Source organism: Haematobia irritans, chromosome 5 (genome assembly GCF_050003625.1).
Source record: "Haematobia irritans isolate KBUSLIRL chromosome 5, ASM5000362v1, whole genome shotgun sequence".
In the NCBI taxonomy this organism is placed as follows: Eukaryota; Metazoa; Arthropoda; class Insecta; order Diptera; family Muscidae; genus Haematobia; species Haematobia irritans.
The window spans coordinates 116133069-116147429 of NC_134401.1; the positions used below are offsets into that span (position 1 = coordinate 116133069).

The 14361-nt window shown below is 34.6% G+C and overlaps 3 protein-coding genes across 3 annotated transcripts; 2 read left to right on the top strand and 1 right to left on the bottom strand.

The window, feature by feature from the left end:
- Nucleotides 1-4547: 4547 nt before the first annotated feature.
- Nucleotides 4548-6916, top strand: LOC142239279 (U3 small nucleolar RNA-associated protein 25 homolog). The gene is made up of 3 exons (XM_075311059.1): nt 4548-4860; nt 4925-5632; nt 5729-6916. Exons 1-3 carry the CDS (start codon nt 4611-4613, stop codon nt 6865-6867), a joined length of 2097 nt encoding a protein of 698 aa, XP_075167174.1. The 5' UTR covers nt 4548-4610; the 3' UTR covers nt 6868-6916.
- Nucleotides 6917-10583: 3667 nt separating this feature from the next.
- LOC142240827 (deoxyribonuclease TATDN1) lies at nt 10584-12510 on the bottom strand. The gene is made up of 4 exons (XM_075312572.1): nt 12383-12510; nt 12142-12321; nt 10775-11384; nt 10584-10713 (listed from the first exon to the last, which is right to left on the bottom strand). The coding sequence occupies exons 1-4, from the start codon at nt 12426-12428 to the stop codon at nt 10608-10610; spliced, it is 942 nt and encodes a 313-aa protein (XP_075168687.1). The 5' UTR covers nt 12429-12510; the 3' UTR covers nt 10584-10607.
- A 510-nt stretch (nt 12511-13020) lies between these two features.
- Sgt1 (suppressor of G2 allele of skp1) lies at nt 13021-13931 on the top strand. The gene has a single exon (XM_075311981.1). It carries the CDS (start codon nt 13198-13200, stop codon nt 13753-13755), a length of 558 nt encoding a protein of 185 aa, XP_075168096.1. The 5' UTR covers nt 13021-13197; the 3' UTR covers nt 13756-13931.
- The last annotated feature ends 430 nt before the right edge of the window (nt 13932-14361 follow it).

Genomic DNA, 14361 nt, shown 5'->3' on the forward strand with positions numbered 1-14361 from the left:
ACTTTAGACTTTCCTTACTTGTTATTACTTTTGAATTGCATAGAAATAAAGCTCTCTCAAATAAGAGAGAAGTTCACCGTTATGGTATCACAATGGACTGAATAGTCTAAGTGAGCCTGATACATCGGGCTGCCACCTAACCTAACCAAACGGCGTTCCACATTGCAGTGAAACCACTTAGAGAAGCTTTGAAACACTCAGAAGTGGTACCAGAATTACTGAGGTGGGATAATCCATCGCTGAAAAACTTTTTGGTGTTTGGTCGAAACTGGGTTTGAACCCGCGACACTGTGAATGCAAGGCGGACATGCTAACCATTGCACCACGGTGGCTCCCTTGTGAATGTGTTACTGTGGGTGATATAAATAAATGTAGACAGATTTGTTCCAATTTTTAATAATAGCCTCAATTATTGTAGTTTAGGAATTGTTCGTAACGTGAATTTCTAGCGGATTGGATGAAACTGCTCATCTTTTTTCAGGATATGAATGGAATTTTCGATTTTTTGGGGGGGGTGATCACGAATTAACCGCTCTTCGACGCTTAATTTGAGATATAATCAAAAGAAGGTTTTTATATAAAAATTTCAATGCTTTTAGGATTTGGATGTAATTTTCCATTTTTAGGGGGTGATCACGAATTAACCACATTTTCGCTCTACATCGCTTAGTTAAGAGGTATTAGAAAAAATGAGTTTTTCAAATAAAAATTTACAATTTTTGTTTTTTTATTGTTGGTTTTGTTCTTTAAGCATTGTTGTTGTTTTTATTGCAGCTTAAAACCATACATTGACTAAACTACAAGTGTAGCTTAACCAACAGAGGAAAAGAATGTTTGTCAAATTTATTTGGGCAAAGCCCTACAGACTGCAAGATGGTTGGATGGACGCACGTTTCGGAATTACCACATTCCTCATCAGCATCCTCTACTTGCAGCAAAACTATCAACCAATTATCAGAATAAATTCAGGCAGTTCATTAAACCCAACAATGAACCACACTTGAACCTCCCGAAAAAAGGTTTTGTATGATAGCCGGCTTATGCCGAAATAAATTCAAAACAAACATACCTCTTTTCCTATGCCACTGCCAAATCATCGATTTGAATTCAGTTGGCTGGGTTTATTTTGAGCGTGCCTCCTCTTCTTTTTCTATTATTTTTGTTAACCAATCAAGAGTAACCTCCTTTTCGCTGCACGACGTTTAGTTTATGAGATATCAGCAAAAAAAAATAATGGAAAAATTTCAATTTTTGGGATTTGGATGGAATTTTTGATTTTTTGGAGGTGATCACGAATTAACCTCCTTTTCGCTCTACGATGCCTTTCTTGTAAAAGTGAATATTTTTAGGATGTTTTCGATTTTTTTGGATTGATCACGAATTAACCTCGTTCCCGCTCTACTGCGTCTTCACATGAAAATTTCAGTTTTTCCAGGATATGGATGGAATTTGCTATTTTTAAGGTGATCACGTATTAACCTCGTTTTTGCTCTATGATTTTGATGGTATTGTTAAATTTTGACAAACCGATTGGAAAGATTTGAAGTCGGCGGTAGTGGATACCAAATCCGATATGAAGGAAAATGTCGAAAAATACGAACTTTACAATATGTTCCCATCCAATTGATTTTTTTTTTTCAAAATAAAAATTGAAAAACATCAGACAAAATTGTGAATATAATCATTTTGATGTTTTGACGGAGTTGAATGCTACACCCAGATTCTGTGTGAAGTGCTATGTTATTACAACAAATCTACCCAGCGAAAAAAGCGTCGCCAAAAAAAGTAGTGGAAATGTTCTTTTTGGATCCGGAAGTGGTGCCAAATTGACGCAGAAGCAATTAATTTAACATGGGCTTGTCATAGGACGGATGTCCACCATTTCAACAGATGTTTTGGATGTGAATTACGAAGTTTTGTGATATTTTGATAAATAAATAATTTTTAAAATTTCTTATGATTTTTATTAATTCTTAATATGTTTTTAACCTATTTGAAACAAAAAAAATAATTTCCCATTAAAAATATGAAAAAGTGGGGTATAACAGGTTGGCTGATAAGTCCCCGGTCTGACACATAGATGGCGTCGCTAGTATTAAATGCATATTATTTTTATATAGTACCAACCTTCAAATAATTCGTGTCAAAATTTGACGTCTGTAAGTCAATTAGTTTGTGAGATAGAGCGAGCGTCTTTTGTGAACCAACTTTTGTTATTGTGAAAAAAATGAAAAAAAAGGAATTTCGTATTTTTATAAAATACTGTTTTCTGAAGGGGAAAAATACGGTGGAAGCAAAAACTTGGCTTGATAATGAGTTTCCGGACTCTGCCCAAGGGAAATCAACAATAATTGATTGGTATGTAAAATTCAAGCGTGGTGAAATGAGCACGGAGGACCGTGAACGCAGTGGACGCCCGAAAGAGGTGGTTACCGACGAAAACATCAAAAAAAATCCACAAAATGATTTTGAATGACCGTAAAATGAAGTTGATCGAGATAGCAGAGGCCTTAAAGATATCAAAGGAATGTGTTGGTCATATCATTCATCAATATTTCGATATGCGGAAGCTCTGTGCAAAATGGGTGCCGCACGAGCTCACATTTGACCAAAAACAACAACGTGTTGATGAATCCGAGCGGTGTTTGCAGCTGTTAACTCGTAATACACCCGAGTTTTTCCGTCGATATGTGACAATGGATGAAACATGGCTCCATCACTACACTCCTGAGTCCAATCGACAGTCGGCTGAGTGGACAGCGACCGGTGAACCGTCTCCGAAGGGTGGAAAGACTCAAAAGTCCGCTGGCAAAGTAATGGCCTCTGTTTTTTGGGATGCGCATGGAATAATTTTTATCGATTATCTTGAGAAGGGAAAAACCATCAACAGTGACTATTATATGGCGTTATTGGAGCGTTTGAAGGTCGAAATCGCGGCAAAACGGCCCCATATGAACAAGAAAAAAGTGTTGTTCCACCAAGACAACGCACCGTGCTACAAGTCATTGATGGCAAAAAATCATGAATTGGGCTTCGAATTGCTTCCCCACCCACCGTATTCTCCAGATCTGGCCCCAGCGACTCTTTCTCAGACCTCAAAAGGATGCTGACAGGGAAAAAATTTGGCTGCAATGAAGAGGTGATCGCCGAAACTGAGGCCTATTTTGAGACAAAACCGAAGGAGTACTACCAAAATGGTATCAAAAAATTGGAAGGTCGTTATAATCGTTGTATCGCTCTTGAAGGGAACTATGTTGAATAATAAAAACGAATTTTGATAAAAAAATATGTGTTTTTCTTTGTTAGACCGGGGACTTATCAGCCAACATGTTAAAAAATTTACTCAAATGAACTTCCTGTGCAGTTAAAATAAAAAGCATCTTTGGGAGGACATTTTTGGAAGTTCTTTTAAAGTTCTGCCTTGAGAAGAACTTCCAATTTTTTTTTGCTGGGCTACTTTATAAAAGGCTGTTAAAATTTTGATGCTAGGAGGGTGTATTTTAAAGGGAAAATATAATGTAAAAGAATATTATAAAGAGAAGAAATTAAGAATGCATTTAGTTGGAAAAATCATAATCCATCCATTTTTTCTTAATAGCGTTATTTAAAAAGAAATCATGTTTTAAAGTTTTGCCAAAGGGTCTTTCTAAAGTATACATTTTTCTATTGAATCCGTAATGTACATGAAATTATCTTCGCATTACTTAGCATTATATGGGAAGAAATCAAATTTTGATGGGCCCTAGGTATCTCCTGGCCTACGGGTATGGTTTTTTATTTGAATTCTAAATTACTTTTATCTAAAATATAGAAAAATGTATGCCCTGGCCAATTGACTGAGTGACCCTGATACATCGGGCTGCCACCTAACCTACATATGCCCTGGCCAAAAATTGCAACAATCGGACATATTGTGCTAAAGTAGAATAAGCCCACAATATCAAAAGTGGACACATGACAAGAGGGCAACTTACTTTTAATGCGCTAATATGGAAAAGTCGCAACAGAATTGGTCACTTTTTTGTACAATTTTGAGAGATTTCATATAATGCCTTCATTGTGGTTCTTGGAAGCAACACCAGTTGGATTGTTTGGCATCGCCTTAAATAAGCAACGTTTAATCAGATTTTTTAAATATTTAATGATGATAAAAATGTTCCATTGCTTGCGAATATTTTAATATAGACTTACCTGCTGATGTTTATATAACGTGCAGGAAAAATTATGTAATCGCACAAAAACTCCAGTCGGAGTTATTGAATATGTATTGATTTGTATTACTTAACACAGAATAAAACACTATTTCACTTTAATTTAAAACTATAAAATTAATAAAACCGTTAAACACTAAAGTACAATTGTTTTAAAGCCACAATTTAAAAAATTATTCTCCAATAAATTGCGCTTGCAAATAAATTGCGCTGTCAAAACGGCTTGGCTTAATTAGTTGAAATGGTATGCTAACGGTATTTATAGACACATGGCGTTACTAACTGTAACAGCTGATTTGTGTGTGTTTGACAACCCTGTCGTTGTTGCACGTTTTCTTGTTTTGTTTACTTCAGCATTCATTCATGGTGTACGTTTTTGTAATTTTTTAATATCTAACTATGGGACAAATAAAACGACATAAAAAACAATACAAAAAAACCAAACCAATTCCAAAAAGTCATGCAAATAGCAAATTCAAACATCGTGGCAGCACAACTGTGGAACAATTAAAGAAACAAATCGAATTGGATAAAGCCCATCTACAATCGCAACAGGAATATGAAAGTCATTTGCTTGGAGTTTCCTCTGAAGATGAGGAAGAAGAAGTTAATCATTTTAAGGATTTGGTTCAGGATCTAAGTTCAAGTGGTAAATAATTGTGGTATAGATGTTAAAATTACATTACATTAATAATTTATAACTTCCTTTGTAGTAAAGAAAAATCCTGCTTTTAAAGAGAAACCTTTACAACTTTTGGGTGCAAAAAAGAAAAGTGATCAACGTAAATCCGACGTTAAAGTAAAGAAACAAAAAATTGATTATGTTCTACCCAAGTTACAACAATTCAAGAGCCACTTAAGTATAGAACTTTCATCCGACGATGTGGAATTACTTATCAATGGCAGTGCAGAAAAGCAAAAATCATCTATAGAATGGCCTGAACTGGGCCATGGCTATAGTACAACACCCCAAATAACCGCAAACGAGGGGAAAGATCTGGTAAACCAACAACCTCCTCCATTGTTTGAAGCCTCTTCGCAATTGGAGTCTATTGGCTTACAACCTTTTCTGGCAAATCGTGTACCTTTGCCTTTGAATCACATGCAAAGTGAACTTCTATCATTAATCAGCACCTATAAAGATATCTACTATCCATATCGAAATTTCGATAATGCTGAACAAATACGTCAGGTCTATACCGTACATGCCTTGAATCACATATTCAAGACTAGAGCCTCTGTTGTATTGAATAATAAAAAGATCGAAGAGGAAGAAGCAAAAAATAAAGGATTGGTTATAGATGACATCTATAGAGATCAAGGATTGGCAAGGCCTAAGGTTTTAATAGTAACACCATTTCGTGATTCGGCTTATCGTATAGTTAATATTATGTCGGAAATCATAAAGAAGAAGGAAAAGGGTGAGTTAAATAACAACCGTATGGAAAAAGCCAAAAATTTTTTTATTTCTTGTGGCCTTATATGAACTAACTTTTGGCGTTTCTTTTCTATTACAGACAATGACCAAAAATCAGTTATGAATATGGAGAGATTTGTGAAAGAATTCACAGGTGATACCATCTACTTCCCCAAAACAAATCCCAAACCCGAAGATTATGAGAAAACCTTCAGTGGTAATACTGATGATAATTTTCGCATTGGCATGTCTCTGACGAAGAAAACTCTAAAGCTCTATACCGATTTTTATGCATCAGACATACTCATAGGCTCTCCCTTGGGTATACGTCTCTCAATGGGCGGTACTAGCGATACAGATGTTGAAGCAGATTTTCTTTCTTCTATAGAAGTTTTAATTTTAGATCAGGCTGAATTATTTTTAGCCCAAAATTGGGAGAATCTCCTTCATGTCGTAGATCATATGCATTTACAGCCTAAAACTATGAGGGCAACCGATATCAATCGTGTTCGATCATGGTGTCTAAATGGTTTCTCGAAATTCTATAGACAAACTTTGTTATTCACAAGTCATGACTTGCCCGAGTTTCGAGGTGTCTTCAATAATAAATGTTTCAATTATGAGGGTAACGTACGCTTTTCCAATCCCATACTAAGTGGTGATATACGCAATGTTATTGTACCTCTATCACAAGTTTTTCATCGTATTGAATGTTCGGATATGGAACAGGTCTTTGACATACGTTTCAAATATTTTGTTGAGAAAATTTTACCGCAATTTCGTAGTACGATATTTGCACATTGTATGATTTATGTTCCAAATTATTTCGATTTCATACAATTGCGTAATTATTTCAAAGCCGAAGGAGTAAATTTTGTACAAATCTGTGAGTATACGAAAAAGGAAAAGGTGGCAAGAGCTCGAGATATGTTCTTCCATAGCGGTGCCCATTTTCTATTGTACTCGGAGAGATCACATTTCTTTAAACGTACACGCATTAAGGGTATACGCCACATTATAATGTATCAACCACCCCAATGGCCACATTTTTATTCCGAAATGATTAATCTTATGCATAGCTCAAATCAAAATAGTCGAGATGGTTTGGAGAATTCCATGAGCATAACTGTTCTATATACAAAGTATGATTGTCTGCAGTTGAATGGTATATTGGGAAGTGAGAATGCCACAAATCTTTTGGAATCAGATAAAACGGTACATGTATATGCTGCCCAATGATGTTTATAATTTTAAATAGAATAAATAAAATTTTGTAAATTTTAAGAAATTGGTTTGGTGTTTTTTTTTTTCTTATGAGTCAATAACAAGCCCGTGACGATGATCCATGATGAACCAAATAAGCATTTGGAAGGAATCAATAATGAGCATATGTGCATCATTACCAGAAGATTTAAACGATAAATAGAAATCATTTCATTCATTTAGAAGGAGTCATTCGACCAGTGTAAACAAACTGGCCACGTTTCATAAACGGATTGCACGTCCACAGAAAAAATGTTCACCAAAATATTTCCAATTAAAATTTCAATTGAATTTTCAAATATATTCAATAACAATTTTGATTCAAGAAATTATCTAATTAAAACAAAAAACAATCACAAAAATAATGATATAAATTAATTTTTTAATTTATTTCGGTGATGTTATCATTTCTGTGATGGAATTAATTGGATCAATTAATTTGGTGAAAATAATTTTACAACGAAATTACAATTTGGGTAATTGGATTTACAATTTTCGTCATAAGCTGAAAATCAAATACAAAAATAATTGAATTCACAATTTTTGTATTTGATTCAATTATTCACATTTTTCTGTGCATGCACGAAATATTAGGGATTGAAATGAAACTCAAATGATCGACTTTTTGGAAAAATTGACTTTTTGATTTTTTTTTTCAAAATTTGAAAAATTTTACTTTCACAAAAGTCGACTTCCCAACTTTTTTTGAAGGTTGGAAATGTCGATTTTTCACTTTTCGAATTTTTAAAAATTTGAAAAAATTTATTTTTGCGGTAGCTAAAGTCAACTTTGTTGTCGATTTTTTTGTATCAATTTTCAAAATAAACAAGTAAGGAAAGTCTAAAATCGGGCGGGGTCGACTATATTATACCATGCACCACTATGTAGATCTAAATTTTCGATACCATCACATCCGTCAAATGTGTTGGGGGCTATATATAAAGGTTTGTCCCAAATACATAGATTTAAATATCACTCGATCTGGACAGAATTTGATAGACTTCTACAAAATCTATAGACTCAAAATTTAAGTCGGCTAATGCACTAGGGTGGAACACAATATTAGTAAAAAATATGGGAAACATTTAAATCTGAAGCAATTTTAAGGAAACTTCGCAAAAGTTTATTTATGATTTATCGCTCGATATATATGTATTAGAAGTTTAGGAAAATTAGAGTCATTTTTACAACTTTTCTAAGCAGTGGCGATTTTACATGGAAAATGTTGGCATTTTTGTCGAAATCAGAAAAACATATATATGGGAGCTATATCTAAATCTGAACCGATTTCAACCAAAGTAGGCACACGTAGCTACAATGCTAATTCTACTGCCTGTGCAAAATTTCAACTAAATCGGAGTTAAAAATTGGCCTCTGTGGTCATATGTAAATCGGGTGAAAGCTATATATGGGGGATATATCTAAATCTGAACCGATTTCAAGAAAATTTGACACGCATAGCTACAATGCTATTTCTACTCCCTGTGCAAAATTTCAACTAAATCGGAGCAAAAAATTGGCCTCTGTGGTCAAATGAGTGTAAATCGGGCGTAAGCTATATATGGGAGCTATATCTAAATCTGAACCGATTTCAACCAAATTTTGCACGCATAGCTACAATGCTAATTCTACTCCCTGTGCAAAATTTCAATTAAATCGGAGTAAAAGATTGGCCACTGTGGTCATATGAGTGTACATTGGGCGAACGATATATATGGGAGCTATATCTAAATCTGAACCGATTTCAATAAAATTTGGCACACTTTACTACACTACTAATTGTACTCCTAGTACAAAATTTCAACCAAATTGGGGTAAAACTCTGGCTTCTGGGACCGTATTAGTCCATATCGGGCGAAAGATATATATGGGAGCTATATCTAAATCTGAACCGATTTCAATAAAATTTGGCACACTTAACTATATTACTAATTGTTCTTCTTGTGCAAAATTTTAAGCAAATTAGGGTAAATCTCTGGCTTCTGGGGACATATAAGTCCATATCGGGCGAAATATATATGGGAGCAATATCTAAATCTGAACCGATTTCTTCCAAAATCAATAGGGTTCTATACTTTTGCCAATTTTGAAGTCGATTGGACTAAAACTGCGACCTAGACTTTGATTACAAAAATGTGTTCTCGGACAGACGGACATGACTCAGGAGCCCACCCTGAGCATTTTTGCCAAAGACACCGTGTGTCTATCTCGTCTCCTTCTGGGTGTTGCAAACATATGCAGTAACTTATAATACCCTGTTCCACAGTGTGGCGCAGGGTATAAAAAGAGCTAAATCACATTCCTCTTTCAATGGAAATTCGATATTTTCGGTAAACTTCGATTAATCGATTTTAGTCACTACAAAAGTCGATTTTGACTAATATCAAGACTCGGTTTAAAAATTATGTCCATTACCCGATTTTAAAAAGTCGACTTCGATATGTGTAAAAGTCGATTTTCTACCTTTGTATCCCTAATAAGCACCACAATTTCATATTCGTAGCCGGAAGAGATATCATAAATGATTTATAGAATTTTGAAATTAAGTAGGCTGAACATATTTTGGTGAGGATACTGCTAATAACTTGAATGCTGATGTGCATTAGGCCCTTAAAATGTACATCATCTCCCAACCCCCTCAGTTTCGATAAAAATTTCGGTATTATTCTAACACGTTCACCAATAAGACACTTTATTACTTTTTCTACCTCGTCCGAGTGTGCGACCCTTCGATTTCACTTTTTAAAGATCATTGTTTTCCGAAATTTGTAATTTATATCTAAAAAAAGTTCTTTACTTCAATAAACCGTCTATATAAATCAGAGATGAATTCTTGTTCAAACTAAAACAAGTTTTTGGTGTAATCGAGTTTAAAAAATTGCAGACAATGTTCGTTATTTCAGCAAACAGTGACTGCTTTTCATTTTCTCCATCTTTTTGCTGTGTTAGTAAACTTTTATACTGTGTCTACTTACAAATTTCTTTAGGCATATCCAAAGTTTTCAAATTAACCCAAAAAAACTTAATGGGATATCTTTAAGACTAGGTTGACTTTGGATCTTTTATGTAACCGATGGGCTAGTTTTTTTATCATATAAAACTTTCGAAATACTGCCAGGGATCCAATTTATCATAGTCGTAGATATCGATGACTTAAAATAATTCAAATGCTTCCTAGCGTTGGCTCTCGACAAATAAGTATTTATGTCATACCCGATTATTTCGGATATATCTATCCCTAGTCTATGTCCAGCAACTAATGTTATGCTCCGGGGCCTCTGTGGCAATTCTTCATACAGATCCGATCGAAATTCATGTAGTGAGGACGGTGAAAAGTGGTATATCCTACTGCCTAGTTGGTGCCTTTCAACTCCTCCTATTATAATAAGACCTCTGTGACATACGTAACTTTCTTGGAGAAATTGTGTTAATAATCACTTTTCAGTGCAGTCGATACTCAAAGAGGGGCATTTTCATTACTGCTTATATTCTCCAGATACACTTAATTTATGGAGGAGAGCGAAAGTCCATTAAGGCTTTGTGATCATTTACTCTTGTTCACTGGCTCTGTAACAGAGTTCCTTCATATGGAAACTGACCTATAACACACCAATTGTATGGACAAAAAAACGACGCAGTGTTACAACAGCTACAGGAAAAAGTGTGAGGAAAAGAAGGCAATGAAACCCCTGTTTACTTTGATTCAGGTATTATTTTTATTTTTCGTTTGAAAAAAACAATTTCATTGTATTTTCATAGAAAATATCATCTAATTTATCTACAGGTTGGTCTTTTACTCCAGCAATAACTTCCAATACTTGGCTGAAATAAATTTAGGAAATTTTGTAATATATGCAATACGATAACATTCTATTTATCTTACCTTATCTGACATGGTTCACAACGTCCATCAATCAATGAATCCGCAGTCCATTTTTCCTTTTTCTTAACGGTGGGAAATTTTGTTTGTACAAACTTTTGCCCAGCATGCGATGGTCTGATGCCACACCAAGGGCAATCTGTCTCTAACATCACTCGATCGTTAGGTAGATTACGAATTACATTAAGATTTTCTTCAGTTTTCAGAGAACAACCATTTATACCAATATATAAGTTGGGATGAAAGTCTATAACACTTTGTGCCTCTTCCAAAGTACCCGTAAAACTATGCACAACACCACCACCACATGCATCCAGTTTTGTTTTATTTCTTTTGAGAATTTCCATAAAATCATCATGGGAATTGCGACAGTGCAAGAAGAGGGGCAATCGAAATTCTTCAGCCAATGTTAGTTGTTTTTCGAAATATAATTTTTGTGTATCTTTTTCACAAAAATGCAAACGATCATAATCAAGGCCACATTCTCCTACAGCTACGATTTTTGTAGGATTTTGTGATATTTTCGTTTTAAGTCCATTATAGTATTCGTCGGGATTAGGTAAAAATTCGCCACATCGAGTGGGATGACATCCCATGGTAATGTAAAGACGATCTAGAATTGTGAAATTAAGAGAATGTAATGGCGTCAGGTGTATTTGCGCGACCTTTAATAGGGGCAATTGTATATCCTACACTACAATCAGTAGTAACCTCGATCCATATATACATTTTTTAATTGTTATTTATATATTTTTTAATCGTTATTTATATTTTTTATATCGATCGACTATGTTACATTCATTCAGAAATAAATAAAATAAATAAAAAATTAAGTGTCCAAATCAGAAATTTTTTCTATATACGATTTGCCCATAATTGACTCTTATACAGATAGAACTATATGAAAAGGAGGATATTTATTGTTGATTTTGGCTGCACTCATAATAAAGGAACTTCCTACGGAGTATTGCAGTATAATTTGGACATTTAATACCTTTGGATAGCTCGCTACAATTGAGCCAGCGACACAAATTCCTAAGAGGAAAAACGCCTACCACTTAGGAGGCGGGCAAGGTGGGAACAATAGGATTTTGCCAGCCTTTTGGTTGACAATCTCATTGATTCAAACCTTGTAAATATTAACTACCTTTCGTTTGTGAACCACATTGATTCTACTCGAGAATGTATACTCTCTACGTGTATCTTTACTTAAAAAGACAGTCCTATTTATAACAAAATTGATCCATATTGAGTATAGGCTTGTCAAGTTGCAGTTAACCACAGTTCAGGTGGTTTTCATACGCTTCTAGCTTCTATTACAATTTAAATAGCAATTGTTGTGGATGACAGATATCCTACAATGTCCTTACCATCTTGTTTAGCCAAAGACAAGGCTTCATCCGCTTCATTCAAAGTTCCAACAGTTATAATCATTTTCTGCAAACCCTGCGCCCAAGAACGATTCAATACTAAATCCAAGTCATCTTTGTGCTTCCGAGTACCACCATATAGTCCACGGAACATGGGATCTGTTAGATTAGCACCAATATCTGTAAATATTTAATAGCTTTTAGTAACAAACATAATAGGAAAAATATGTTTATATCTTACCAATATATTTTAAAGACATTTTAAAAGATTTTATCACGTTTTTCATAAATATCAAAAATATCAAAACAACAATATACCCGGTGATAATCAGCTGTTGAGGGAAATCGATAAAAATGAAACTAGGAAGCTCATTCAAATATCGATATGCAGTGGCTGTCAGGGTTGTCAGTTCAGAATAAAGCGCAGAGTTCCTACGCGTATGTGGTAGGAAAGCACATCACTGTCGGATAACGAATTATGTTTTCTTGTTTGATACAAGATCTCAGCGTACACGTATAAGGAAGAATTAAAAACAAAACAAAAACAATTTTCTTTTGTATCTATTTGTGCTTGGCTGTAATTCTTCCTGTAAAATTCAGTTGGTCTTATTGGTTGGTTTGCTTGTGTGTGTGTGCTAGTGATGGGGATAAAATCGAACTTTCAAATGCTGAATGGATGTGTACAATGCACATCCTTGTGCTTATTGAAAATGTATAGGTATTTTTTGTCGCCGTCAAGTTATTCGAGGATTATTTGGCCACTGAAGTACTACGCCAACGCTAGGCAATGGATAGTTAAGCAAAACGCATTGATTTAGGTGTTCCTTGTATTAGGAGATTATTTTCGATAAATTATTAATCGATTACATTTAAATCGATTGCTCATAACTTCTAGAAATTGTCCAAACAGGAAAACACATTCAAAACCACAAAGAAACAAATTACCACTGTTGATTGCTCACTAATTTGAGGAAGCTATTTTTGTTGGCTTTTTCTAGCGTCATTATTTATATTCCAAGAGGTTAACGGAAATAGAGTGACCAGAAAACAAACACAATGTCTGCGACGGTACGTCATGATTGGTATCAATCTGAAACAAAGGTGGTCATCACAGTTTTACTTAAGAATGCCAAGGATAAAAATTATAAAGTGGAAATCGAGCAACAACGCGTCCATATGACAGCAGATGATTACGAACTAGATTTAAAATTATTCGCTCCCATAAACGTGGAACGAAGCTCTTATAAAGATTTTCCATCCAAAGTGGAAATCACATTGGCCAAAGAAACCGGCATTCGTTGGGATGGCCTAGAGGAAGCTGTAAAACTGAAACCTGCCATAAGTGCTCCACCACCAATTCACAAAAAGAACTGGGACAGTTTGGCGAAGGAAGTGGAAAAGTCTGAAGAGGCTGAAGCGCAAAGTGAAGAAGCCCTACAGCGTTTGTTTAAAAAGATCTACAGTACATCTTCGCCAGAAGTGCAGAAAGCTATGAACAAATCATTTAGCGAATCTGGTGGCACTGTGTTAAGCACAAACTGGAATGAAGTGAGCAAAGACACGGTTGAGGTGAAGCCACCTGAAGGTTGCGAGTTTCGTAAATATGATTCGTAAAAAGAGAAATGGTACCGTGGTACCTTAAGATGGACTTGAAACAAAGTTTAAATTTGTTAAACTCAAATTATAACCTAGAATACTAAATTTCACTATTATTTTTGTTTATTATTTATAAATATGTACATCTATTTTGTAATAAAACCACCATGCTTAGTTTGTATAAAGTAACAATATATGTCTGTATAGTTTTTATAGCGAGTACTGAATGCAGTGAGTAACATATAAGTATAAACAAAATTTATATCATTTGAGAAGTATATCTATCCAATGCTTTGGATGTTTTCTGGTTAGCAAGACGATTGTCTGAGTAGTGAACTGATTTGTTTCAAATTTTGTACTGAGTTATTAATATCTTTCAACGATTGTACTCTCCTTCATAAAGAAAATACACTGTACAACTGATTGTTGTTACTATCATTAGAGTATGTTCGAGAAATAAACCTAATATTGTTTTTATTAGTAGGTATTCGCGGAGGTCATTTTAAGGATAACCCGTAAAAATATATTACCCGAATATATTGACCAGTATTAACCTAATTTAGCTCAAAGTCAAATGTACTATGACTTCGTATGATGCTTTCATTCTTATTTATTTACTTACAA

Coding starts and splice junctions, on each gene's coding strand:
- LOC142240827 (XM_075312572.1), bottom strand. CDS start 12,428: ATGAAAAACGTGATAAAATCTTTTAAAATGTCTTTAAAATATATTG. Junction 12,322..12,382: donor AATGTCTTTAAAATATATTG/GTAAGATATAAA, acceptor AAATATTTACAG/ATATTGGTGCTAATCTAACA. Junction 11,385..12,141: donor GTCTTTGGCTAAACAAGATG/GTAAGGACATTG, acceptor TCACAATTCTAG/ATCGTCTTTACATTACCATG.
- LOC142239279 (XM_075311059.1), top strand. CDS start 4,611: ATGGGACAAATAAAACGACATAAAAAACAATACAAAAAAACCAAACCA. Junction 4,861..4,924: donor TCAGGATCTAAGTTCAAGTG/GTAAATAATTGT, acceptor CTTCCTTTGTAG/TAAAGAAAAATCCTGCTTTT. Junction 5,633..5,728: donor CATAAAGAAGAAGGAAAAGG/GTGAGTTAAATA, acceptor TTTCTATTACAG/ACAATGACCAAAAATCAGTT.
- Sgt1 (XM_075311981.1), top strand. CDS start 13,198: ATGTCTGCGACGGTACGTCATGATTGGTATCAATCTGAAACAAAGGTG.